Source organism: Arachis ipaensis, chromosome B08, assembly GCF_000816755.2.
Source record: "Arachis ipaensis cultivar K30076 chromosome B08, Araip1.1, whole genome shotgun sequence".
Taxonomy (NCBI): Eukaryota; Viridiplantae; Streptophyta; class Magnoliopsida; order Fabales; family Fabaceae; genus Arachis; species Arachis ipaensis.
This window is the reverse complement of record NC_029792.2, coordinates 125,738,376-125,750,485: the sequence shown is the minus strand read 5'-3', so window position 1 is coordinate 125,750,485 and position 12,110 is coordinate 125,738,376. Positions and strand designations below refer to the sequence as shown.

The following is a 12,110-nucleotide window of genomic DNA, read 5'->3' as shown; positions in this document are numbered from 1 at the left end:
TGATGTTTGATGAAATGCCTCAAAGACTTTTCTTGTGTATATAAATGAGATAAGCCTCAATGTAGTTCTTGAAGTTGCACTCGAGCCTTATAGTAGTCCCTGAACTTAAAAGTTACTCATATTCATCCCTGAAATTGCACTCTGGGACTCAAACTTGTCCTTCCGGTAATTTCTGCCCACCTGGCGCTACCAGAAAGCTGAATTGGCAGGCTTCGTGACACGTGGACATTACAACGGCTAGCTAATGTGGCAGAGTAAACTGTCCGGAATCAATTTGGTCCCTCAAATCAAGTTAAAACCCTAATTCCCAATTTTAAAGCCCACAGCGCTCTGTCTTCTCTTCTCTTCGTTTCTCTGTTCTTGTCTTCCCCACAGCGCTCTGCTCAGAATAATTGCTGTTTTCATTTGCTATAGTATAATCCCTAACACTGTATGTAGAAAAATCAAAGCACCAGATCATGACATAACCATAAATTCACAAGAAGTACGATTAACCATAGAAAATTTTAATTTTCACAACATATCCGACTTCACCCAGAAAGAAAAGCTGATAACCTTTGAGCAACAAAACTCAATACACACAAGCTTAAAATTTGTAGCATAGAATGAATATACAAAATATTTCTGGTGGTTTTTTTATTCCCTTAACTATTCTATCTTAATATTTGATGTGACAAAGAAAGGAATGGGGGAAAAGGGTAAAAGTTGACAATACAGAGTACAAACTCTAATTTCAAAAGGTTTTCAAATCACAATTCAGTACTTCAGTTTTTACTAAAAATCATGTATGATTTTTTGCCCCCACCATACCATTATATTTTGGTATCTGGTCTTATTCTATCAAGAATGGAAATTCTATTTAATTAAAAAGAGTAATAAAATAAGTCATCAACAAATAGAAGCTCCAAACTCCAACGCAGCCCAATTCAACATGAACAAAGAAAACTAGGTTGATGAGTTACAAAAATTTTAATTTTGCAATGCAGCAAATAAAAGAAAAATCTTGAAGAATTTATAGCTTGAAGGGGAAAAAGAGGCTTACCAAATCTCAAGGTGTGCAGGGTCAGAAGACCCTTCCTTCAAGGCATCAATGAGTAACTTCTCATTCATGACGAGGCACTTTACCAGCACTTTATTCGAAATCTTTTTTGGATTGACATAAACAAAGACATATTCTTGGTTAAGTTGGTTTCAGTTCTCTACAGACACCTCCTCTACACACAATCACAAACCACGTATTAAAAATGATCAGTAAATACTAATTATAAGCTTCAGGCTGCATATATCAATTTGCTACATCTTCTCTTGATACCACAAGGTATCTTCTAACTTTAGCTTAATTGACTTGATCCTCATATTAGATTGCATAGCCTAATCCTTCGTCTAGTATAGAAGCCCAAGGATAGTGCAATTTTTCGGCATGAATTGCCATTATTTGTGGTTATCATGGTTCATTGACAGCTACCACCTTAGAAAGCTCAAATTTATTTTATAATCTAAATAATGAACCTCTGTAATTCACTCAATCAATCACATATCAGTATTTGATGGTTTTCAATAAATCATCAACTCAAGAACAAATAATCCTATAAAACTCTCTTACACCGATTAGATAAAAATTGTTCTACATAGCTAGTGCTACAAACTTAGGGCACGTTTCGTTTCCCTTTTTACTTTCTATGTTTTCTGGTTCTTGCAAAGAAAGAAGTGAAAACAGAAAACAGAATTTTCAATTGTTTTCACTAAAGAAGAGTGATAATTAATGATATTTGTATATTTCACATAAAATATATCAAAATTAAATGATTTCGTTAAAGAAAAAAAGAGAACAAAATGGGAAATTAGTGAAAGTGTTACCAGTGGAGGGATGTGAGAGGGCGTCATCGAAGAGGGCTTGGGGGCCGGTGGCGGTGAGAAGGTAGCCGGAAGAGAGGAAGGTGGCGTGAACGACAATCGCACAGACGCCATTGATAAGTATAGTGGAGAAGAAGAGACCTCTATGTTTGTGTTGTGATTTGAGAGGGGAGACAATTCGTTAGGGTAACGTTGAGGAAGGGAGGGGGTTAGCGTGAAACGACGTCGTTTCATGTCATTTTGGCGCCACAGCAAATACTACGTCGTTTCTGTTATGCCAACGTGTCAAGAAAGAGGCCAACTCACCTTTTCGGTAGCGTTAGGTGGGCAGAAATTGCCGGAAGGACGAGTTTGAGTTCCGAAGTGCAACTTTAGGGATGAATATGGATAACTTTTAAGTTCAGGGACTACTATGAGACTCGAGTGCAACTTTAGAGACCACTTTAAGGCTTATCTCATATATAAATAGGTCGTAAACTCTTTCATTTATATTCGTGGGATTTAATACATACACAAAGAGAATTAATAGCTTTGACAAGTAAACAACCAATCACCACTGAAACGTTCCCCCAAATTGCACAAGTGCCCCTCCCATTGGTACCCCTATGCGCCTTAATTATTATCTCATGTGAGTGAAGGGGAGTGTTAGGGGAACAATGAAAATTTTGAACAATATGAACAACCACCAATCAAATGAAAATACACTTCACCCTAATTTAATGCTACTGATTAAATTTACTTTTTAACCCTATTAATTCACATTGTTTACACATTATTCAAAAATCTTGTTGGTTACCTATACTTTTCCGTGAGTGAAATATCCGCAAGTACAAAAAAAAATGATAAACTAAATAATTAAGACACGGGATTAATTTAACAAATACCAAAATTAATTAATAAGAAAATAAAATAAATCTTGGGTACCGAAATGAGCCTTGTTGACATGGATATTATTACTAAGGTAGCGGCTAAACCGCCCCATTATAAATACACACACCTAACTCTCATTTTGTCAATCATGCTCCGTATGTTGCTTTTAGTAACTAGTCCCTTCTAATCATCACTAGTTTTTTTCGTCTTTTTTTTAGTTAGTATTTTCTGATCATAAGAAAATAGAAATGGGAAGTGGAAACTCGCCATGTGCTTCATGCAAGCTTCTTAGACGGAGGTGTGCCAAGGATTGCATCTTCGCACCTTATTTCCCTTCCGATGACCCTCAAAAGTTCGCCATTGTTCACAAGGTCTTTGGTGCTAGCAACGTTAGCAAAATGTTACAGGTAATGATCTGCAGAGAAGAAAACACATTTTAATTCATTCCAAGCTATTCATTAAAAAGAGTGATACCTATGAGGCCAAACACAAAAGCCCAAGATTCACGGGTCATGGCCATCTCTCAATGAATTAGCTTGGAATGAATTACAATGTATTTTCTTGGTTTAATTACTCTGTTGGTCCTATAGTTTCGCGAAATTTTTAACTAGGTCCTTATACTTTTTTTTCCTTTTAATTGGTCCCTATACGTTATTTTTTTTTCAATTTAGTCCCTATTAACGTTAAACGTCAAAAAAATATTAGTGAATTAATAAATTACTTTTATACCCTTAGAGACCTAATTAAAAAGAAAAAAAATATAGGGACTTAATTAAAAATTTCAGTAAAATTATAAATATTAAATGAAAGATATTCCTATAATCCATATTCAATGATTCTAAGACATGAAAAATATTCTTATAATCCATTTTATTTTGTCACTATCATTCTTTTGCTTATTTATATACAAATTGTACCAAAAATACCTTCTCTTTTTTTTTTATAACTTTAAAAATACCTTATCTTAAAAAAAGAATGGATAAAATAAAACAGAAATAGTAGTAATAAGTATATATAAAATTCAGTTTCCATCATTCAAGTATTCATTACGATCATGTAACATTTTATATTTGTGTGGATTCATGGAATATAGTTTGTGTCTTTATCATATCATGGTACACTATAGAAAACCATAGAGCTAGGGAATTTGTGTTATTGAAATTTAAAATCTAAAAATGAAAACAATAGAAAACGTAATTTTAGTGTAATACAAATAATGTAGAAATTAGTTCTTGTGTTGCCGCCTCCCACTCTTTGAACCAGCATGAGAATCAATAATAACATTGATAACGGCTGGTTTCCAAGCCGAGAAGAATTCTAAAAGAGCATATTTGAGTTCAGCAGATGTCCCAATAAGATAGTCATCTCCATCAAAAGCTTTAGTAGCCTGCTTTCAGCAATACATGCTACAAAGTCAGCATATATAGTTTGTTAACTTATAGAACACACTCTAGCTTTCTTCTCTTTCCTTTCCTTCCCAAAAGCAGTAAAAGAATACTCATCTTGATCCAAAAGATCAATGAGAATATATCAACATATAAAATCATAATGAACTTATTATTTGAACAAAGCTATCAAGAATTACCACATTTCTAATAACAAATATCTCATCTTAAATCAAACTCAAAATTATTCATGGTTTATAGACAGAAAAGTTTTAGGATTTTGTATCAATCAAGATGCCTCTAAATCTAAAGACATATACCAAGAAAGAGACGTAGTTTGTTTTGTTATCATGTTCATGATTACTTTAAATTTAAAGGATATGTATCATCATGGTAATACAATTGGTCATCCTTTACACCATCAGTCATAGTAGACTTTATGAATCCATAACAAAAGTTTTCAATAAGTTTCTCTTAATCTCTCCCATGTATTAATACTAACATATCATAAACTAAGTCCTTTGCATTGCATACAACATCAACCATAAAAAGATTTAACAATTCATTAAACTATGGACCCTCAAAATGAAATGGCCCTATCCTAAAAGACTTAACCATTTACCGAACCTTTGCCATGCCTTTGAATGATAGAATGATATATATAGCAAATAAGCCATCTGGACACCTTCAATATCAAAAGCATCCAGATTTTTAACTATTTACAGCCAGCACAAAGCAGTAACAAGATATCCATAATATATTAAGTCAACACAATTTTTCATAGCAACATTCATGTATGGCCAGATTCAGTATCAATTATAAGTTACCAGTCAGAAGTCAAAAATCAAAACCTTCCACTCCTAGTTTATATATACACTAAAGTTTCAAGACTATTTACCCGTCAAAACCTGCCTAAATGCTAAATGTTAGTAGCATGTAATGTTAATTTCCTTCTAAAGGACACCAATAAGCCCAACTGCTGCAATCAAGGTCAGACTCGGAGGCAGAGCCTTATATATTCATCAATTTTTGCTGTTACTTACAAATATTATAGATATCCTAATCCCCCTCATATTTTTTTCTAAAATATTATTAACCCAAATTGTAATGGGAAAACAGAGTAGTTCCCTCTCTAAACCCTCCTTTTATGTTTGATTCCTTCTCCTTCCCTCTAAAAACCTAAAGCTACCACAAAAAATCCGTTCCACATGAAAAGAGCATAACCAAACTGAGGCAAAAAGCTAAAAAGAAAAGTGCAATTGAAGGTGAAACTGACCAATTGCGACCGAGAACCTCAGGCAACAAGGCGAGGTGCGGCCAGGCGAGGCGTGGTGCGGCGACGCGAGGCATGGCGCGGCGATCGACGGCGAGGGAACGCGATTTAAGCGACACACCATCAGCATTGAGCAGAGCAGACGGACGATCAGCGCAGAGCAGTGCAGCGTAGACCAAGGACGATGGACAATGACGACGACGACACCAACAAAGGGAGAAAAAACGCCACTGACTTCAAAGAACAATCGCCAGGTAGGGTTTTTACTTTTGGGACAAAATGTCAAGGGTAATTTTGGTATTTTGAAAAAATGGATGTGGTTCAATTAGCTGTTTTAATTTAATTAAGAGAATATTCCATTTTTGAACAGAATATTCCGTTATATCAAACGATTTTGTCACGACAGGGACTAAATTGAAAAAAAAATTAACGTATAGGGACTCAATTAAAAGGAAAAAAAGTATAGGGACCTAATTGAAAATTTCGCGAAACTATAGGGACCAACAGAGTAATTAAACCTATTTTCTTCTCATTAACGTGATATGAAGAAGAGCAACATCTTTCGGTGATATGAAGACTAGCAACATCTGCATCTTTCGTTCTTTTGTGTTCCTCTTCAGCAATCACTTTCTTTTCAGTTCAATTACAATTAGCCTTTTGCATTTTCCATTTCTGAATTGAATTTTCTCACTTTATTGTTCGTTGACTCTTATTGTTAATTAACACAATAATTTTTTTTTTTGTTTAATTACTCTGTTGGTCCCTATAGTTTCACCAAATTTTTAATTAGGTCCTTATACTTTTTTTCCTTTCAATTGGGTCCCTATACTACTTTTAATTTTGTAATCACGTCCTTTTCATGTTAAAAATGATAAAATTAACATAATATTTTTACCAAAATACATGCGATCAAAGATTTAATTAAGTTTTTAATTATAAATACCTTCAATTTGCAAAGAAATATTCATTTAACTCTAATAATTTTTATACTAGAAAGGACTTAATTATAAAATTAAAGCAGTGTAAAGACCCAATTGAAAGAAAAAAAAGTATAGGGACCTAATTAAAAATTTGGTGAAACTACAGGGACCAACAGAGTAATTAAACCCTTTTTTTTTGTGAGGTGAAATCAGTTGTTTGAGAATTTATCTTTTGGATTGATTTTATGAGTTAGATCAACAGTAATCATTTTGAATAATCATCAATGTGTGTTTGTGTGTGTTAATGAAGAGTGATAGTTGATACAGTTAGAAATTTGAGTTCTAGGAGCAAGGTGTTTATATTGATATATAGCATCATACCATGTTTTAAGTTCAAATGTTAATTAATCATTCATCTTAGCTTAAGCTTTGGTTAGAGATGAATCCTGATATGGTATTGTACTATCATCAGAACTTCTATGATCATAAGATCTAGACTCTAGAGTTCGACTTTTGTTACCTCGAATTGAATTTCAGCACAAGTTAGGATGAGTCTGTGCATTGTCCAAGTTATGAACCATTCATGTGCCTTTATGTAATAGCTTAAGTTTTTGGGAGAGTTGGTTTGTGACAGTCATGTTGTCTCAGCAGAAGAAAAGGTATTGAATGCATATTTTTCTTGTCAAGCTTCTATTCGTTGTTGAGTGTCGATTATTAAAATTCATTCATGGAGTTCACTTATCATGAAAACTCACATCTTTAACATGTATTTATCTGTATTGTACAAGGATCAAGTTTTTGTTTTCTTGTTTTTACTTACTAGCTTGTGTTTTGATTCATGGCTTTTCTATTTTTCAGGAGTTTTTATGCTGCGGGAGGTTTATATTTGGACCAGATATAAAGTCTATATTTCTGACGATATTTCTTATTGTGGCCCCTGTTGCTGTATTCTCATTCTGTGCTTTTGTGGCTAGAAAATTGTTGGACGATTTTTCTCATCACTCAGGATATTCAATAATGATTATAGTTATTATTCACACCATTTTTTTAAATTAATCTGATCCAAGAAAAAAAAATGTAGCCCAAGACTTCTATTTTCCATACTCAAATGTATATCAATTTCAAAGTTACAAGTAGATAGCTATTCAAAAAAAGATTATTCAAATATGTAAAAGCACTATGTTTCTTTTCTCATAGACCATTGTTCTCTTAAAAGTCTTAAAATGTATTCCCAGGTTTTGACCACCCTTCTACTGACCTCAGGAAGGGATCCTGGCATTGTGCCTCGAAGTATTCGTCCTCCAGAGCCAGATGTTCATGATTGGAGTGCCAATGTCAACAATGAACAGAATCAAAGGCTAAGTTTGCCTTGAACAAAGGATGTGATCATCAATGGTATATCCGTGAATAAAAGATTTTGTATTTATATATTTTATATTTAATTATTTAAGAATAAAAGATTTTGTTGTCATTTAAAGTCTTGTGTATTAAAATATTGTCATTTAAAATATTTATTTATGTATTAGGATATTTTGTATTTATTAGAGTCCATCAATGCTCTTCTTTTATATTAGCCTTTGATTTTCATCTAATAAAATCTAATGGTCTATATAAACATGGCACATCCAATAAACACATAATTGTTGTGCTCATTTTAGACATACCCATCATATTCTAATAAAATCTAATGCAACAATAGTTTAGTAAAATGCTTCTTATTTTAGTTTTTTTTTTCCTTCTCAGTGCTGGTTTCAACATTGTCGGTTTCGGCTGGATAACTTCTCCTGCCGCAACAGAACTCGAAACCATTGTTCTCAATTTGCTTGCTAAGGCACTTAAGCTGCCTCATGATTTCCATTCTACTGGTGAGGTCGTGGTCTGTAAATTTAGGGGATTAGGACACTTTCAAGTACTTGCCATTCCCCTAAATGGGAATTCATTTTAGAAATTGTATTGCAGGGCAAGGTGGTGGAGTTATTCAAGGAACAGCGAGTGAAGCAGTTCTAGTTGTCTTGTTGGCTGCTCGCGACAAGATCTTAAGGACGGTTGGAAAAGGCGCTCTTCCTAAGCTTGTGACATATGCATCTGATCAAACACACTCTTCTCTACTAAAAGCCTGCCAGGTACCTTCAATGAAACATAAAATTTGAGAAGGCCTCTCATAAGGATCCTCTATAAGTCCTAGCATTGAACCTTGAAGGATACCGTTTTATGATTATTGTTAACCAGTTTTTACTTTGCATTGGCAGATAGGTGGACTTAATCCTGAGCTTTGCAGGTCACTAAATCTGATGCTTCAACAAATTATGTGCTTTCTCCTGAAGTATTTTTTGAAGCAGTTTCAAGAGACATTGCTAGTGGTCTTATACCATTTTTCTTATGTGCTACTGTAAGAACTAAGGCTTATAATATCAGTTTTAGGAAATTATTTTTAGTAGATTTGATTTCTTAACATATGTGATATACACTCTTCATCTACAAATGCAGGTTGGTACAACTTCATCAACTGCTATTGATCCTCTACCTGAATTGGGAAAAATTGCTAATAATGTGGCAAATACCACACCTTTGGTATGCATTTCCCATAAAAGAGGATTTGTATGTTTTGAATTGAGGTATCTTCTCTGTCTGCAGGTTGATATGCTCCAGGAAAAGAATGAAAGCATACTTGACAAGGTATTTTAATATTATCTCTTTCTCCCTCTTGATGCTGATAGTACTAACCTTAGTTGAAACTGATACACACAGCTCAGAGTTGAGGAAGAGAGATGCAAGGAAGCCAAGGCCAGAGTTGAGCTTGAAAAATAAGTACTTGCTTTATTTCTTTCTTGGTATATGATTGAGGTTTAATAGTATATATGACACAACTGCATTATGACATTGCAGGAAGGAAGCAGCATTGCGCCAAAGAGAGGTAATGTGGGAATAACTTGAAGTGTAGATGTGTGTATCATAAAAGAAGTATGTATGCTTCAATAGAGAATGGAGCTAGTGTTCACCAAATAGTAGCATGTACCATCTGTTGTTGTTGGATACAGGCTGCACTTAAAAATGCCAAAGACTCTAAGGATGGAATTGGTAAGGAAATCACATCTCTCCAGGCTGCAGTTGAGGCTGCAGTTGGGGTTTAACTGCAAAATATGGTAAGCTGCTGTTTGGTTTAGCTTTATTTTTAATTTATTTTCTTCTGGGGATGTGGGATTATGACATCCATTCCTGACATGACCTAGAAGCCATTTTAATATCAATTGTTCAATATGTTAATCTTTGGTCATAGTATATGTGTTGGGTGTTTATGCATTATTCTAGCATGAATATGAATTAGTTGATTTTAATAAGTCATTATTGCTAAATTTTATCTTGTATAACATTTGCTATGGATTATAGGCATCTGTGCAGATGTTGCAGTTTTAAATTATGAACTTTGGTCATTATTAGCCCTTCTTCCTTTTGAGTTTGTCCTTTCTGCAGGACAAAAAGCTAAGGAGGAATGCTGGAAAAAAGGCATGAAATAAAGACTTCTTATTCTTCATTTCATACTAATTTGATAGCATTATAGGACAAATCTGTGCTCATGTTATTTTTTCAGGTTGCAATTCCATTTCCATTATTAATCTCCTTTAATTTTATTTTTTCAATTTAACTCTTTTAACAAATATCACATTTTGGCAGGAGCTATGATGCTTTTTTCACCAAACAGTATCTGAGAGGGTAAGTTCCTCCTATTATCTCTTTTTGTATTGTTCTTGCTTTATCTTAGTTGTTGGATTTAGATCAGAATCACCCAAACTGATGCAAACACATGTCATTAATTCTAATACTTTTTTGCTTCAGTTTTCTTAGAATAATAGAGCATATGAATCAGCTGTGATGGCAATATATATATACATGAGAACACGATTGGCTCCACTTCATAATTTTTTCATGTTTGAAAGAGGGATGCTGTAATACAGTTTCTTAAGGACATGTGCAAAAAACCAGGCATTGATTGCACTAACTTGTTGACCACTTTCACAGGTTCCCTTTTTTCCTCTTTTTCCCCTCAAATCTCTATATTTGACAGTTCTCAAATTCAAAATATGTTGACCTTCAAAAGTTTTTAGGCCCTAACTGCTGCCTAATCCCATCAATTGTCAATATATTTTTAAAGATGTGGAATTATTTTGTTTTGCAGTATGGTTGGTTGATTAAGACTGATTTTTGGTTTAGTTCAACATCTTGTGTGGAATTATTAATCTAATTACAAAATGTGAAACTGATTATAAGTAAAATTAATTATTGAATGTGACAGAAAAGTAGTAAAACTTTGAAAGAGATTAACCTGCTTGGGAACAGTTCACTTTTGAAGAAAAGTAGTAAAGTTGTACGATGTATTTTCAAGTGAAATGAGGCCTTTAATAATAACTTGCTTTTTAGCATACCGAAGGTTTAAACAATAATAAGTTGTCACTCAATGAGGTGTGAAATACTTACTTGAATTGTAGTGTAGTGTGCTTTAATTTGTGTAATCCGTTGATAATAGCCTAATTTTGTAATAGCCTTTATAATAGCCTTTCTTGGACTTTTCCAACTAGCATTACATTCATCTATAGGACTTGCGTTTGCTTTTGATTCATGCAATCATGTACAGTCATTGAAATAAGCAAAGGTGGCATTTTCAGTGGTGTCATGAACATGTAAGCTCCCGCATACCTCACTTCTTTCTTGTATATTTTTTCAATTTTTGCTGCTAAATGCTGATATTACAATACTGATAGCTTGTTTCACTTCAAAGAAAGCATTATTATTATTACCTCTTTGAAAGCATTATAATACTGAAGCCTCAATAAATTATTATCATCATTTTGAAACCTGTAACTTAATTAGCTTCTCTATATTTGCATTAGGTTTCCTTATTTCTTTAAAACTTGGATCAATAGACTATTCAAAGTTTTAGTTTAATTCATCTCAAAATCTGTTTACACTCATGGAGAATATATCACTTGAAAGCTATGAGCAGATGATGAAACAGAGGGAAAGAAAATGAAGGGGCTTCTTTCAGTCCTTTCATGGAGAAGGGATTAAAGGGTTGCTGAAATATTTAAGTGTGAATGAAGCGGGAGATATTTTGCATTATCCCCTTTCTCTGTTCTTGGACTGAAGGGGAGCTCCTTCTTTCTGTTGCCTCCATTATTGGGTTAATACTAAAATTCGTCCCCGAAAGATTACGCGATCTTCATTTTCGTCCCCGAACGATTTTTTTAATCAAATTAGTCCTTGAAAGATAAAAAATAAGTCAAATTAGTCCTCTTGTCAGTTGGGCGATGACGTGGCACGTTAAGTGCCACGTGGCATGATGACTTGGCACGCCACGTGGCAGGTCAATGCCACGGTCAACGCCACGTGGCATGTCAGTGCCACGTGACAGGCCAGTGACACGTGGCATACCCATGTCAACGCCACGTGTCACTTGACATGTAAAAAAGATTTTTATAGTCAAAATAGTCCTTGAAAGTCTAGAAATAAGTCATTTTCATCCCTCAAATTTTAAAAATTAGTCAAACTAGTCCTTATATAATTTTTTTTTTAAATTTTTTCTTCATAATATTAAATTTGAAATATTTTTTGATACTACTAATTTTAATAGAAATGTAATTGACAAACAAAACATTAGTAATTGTATCTTTTCTTCTTAAAAATTTTTTCCAATAAAATTATCTATCTCCTTTAATTCTTCTCAAAATCTCTCTTATTCTTTTCTATTTTAAAACATTTTTCTTACATACATTTTGCTGGAATATATATATATATATATATATACTCAAAATT

At 33.7% G+C, this 12,110-nt stretch overlaps 1 protein-coding gene and 3 long non-coding RNA genes across 4 annotated transcripts in view; 2 read left to right on the top strand and 2 right to left on the bottom strand.

The window, feature by feature from the left end:
- LOC107612223 lies at positions 236–2,029 on the bottom strand. Its single transcript, XR_001613646.2, has 3 exons — positions 1,858–2,029; positions 1,043–1,214; positions 236–428 (listed from the first exon to the last, which is right to left on the bottom strand). It is a non-coding gene; the product is annotated as an uncharacterized LOC107612223 (long non-coding RNA).
- On the bottom strand, positions 3,721–5,713 carry LOC107613787. The gene is made up of 2 exons (XR_001614171.2): positions 5,386–5,713; positions 3,721–4,111 (listed from the first exon to the last, which is right to left on the bottom strand). It is a non-coding gene; the product is annotated as an uncharacterized LOC107613787 (long non-coding RNA).
- LOC107613786 lies at positions 5,520–9,446 on the top strand. Its single transcript, XM_021110068.1, has 10 exons — positions 5,520–5,636; positions 7,161–7,697; positions 8,046–8,167; positions 8,262–8,425; positions 8,552–8,691; positions 8,790–8,852; positions 8,937–8,978; positions 9,051–9,110; positions 9,189–9,216; positions 9,341–9,446. Exons 5-10 carry the CDS (start codon positions 8,594–8,596, stop codon positions 9,431–9,433), a joined length of 384 nt encoding a protein of 127 aa, XP_020965727.1. The 5' UTR covers positions 5,520–5,636; positions 7,161–7,697; positions 8,046–8,167; positions 8,262–8,425; positions 8,552–8,593; the 3' UTR covers positions 9,434–9,446.
- LOC107613788 overlaps positions 10,020–12,110 on the top strand; it is a 5,861-nt gene continuing 3,770 nt past the window's right edge. The window contains exons 1-2 of the long non-coding RNA XR_002353086.1: positions 10,020–10,319; positions 10,895–10,978. This is a non-coding gene — a long non-coding RNA (uncharacterized LOC107613788). The remainder of the gene's footprint in view (positions 10,320–10,894; positions 10,979–12,110) is intronic.

Coding starts and splice junctions, on each gene's coding strand:
- LOC107613786 (XM_021110068.1), top strand. CDS start 8,594: ATGCTTCAACAAATTATGTGCTTTCTCCTGAAGTATTTTTTGAAGCAG. Junction 8,692..8,789: donor CATTTTTCTTATGTGCTACT/GTAAGAACTAAG, acceptor CTACAAATGCAG/GTTGGTACAACTTCATCAAC. Junction 9,111..9,188: donor GAGTTGAGCTTGAAAAATAA/GTACTTGCTTTA, acceptor ATGACATTGCAG/GAAGGAAGCAGCATTGCGCC.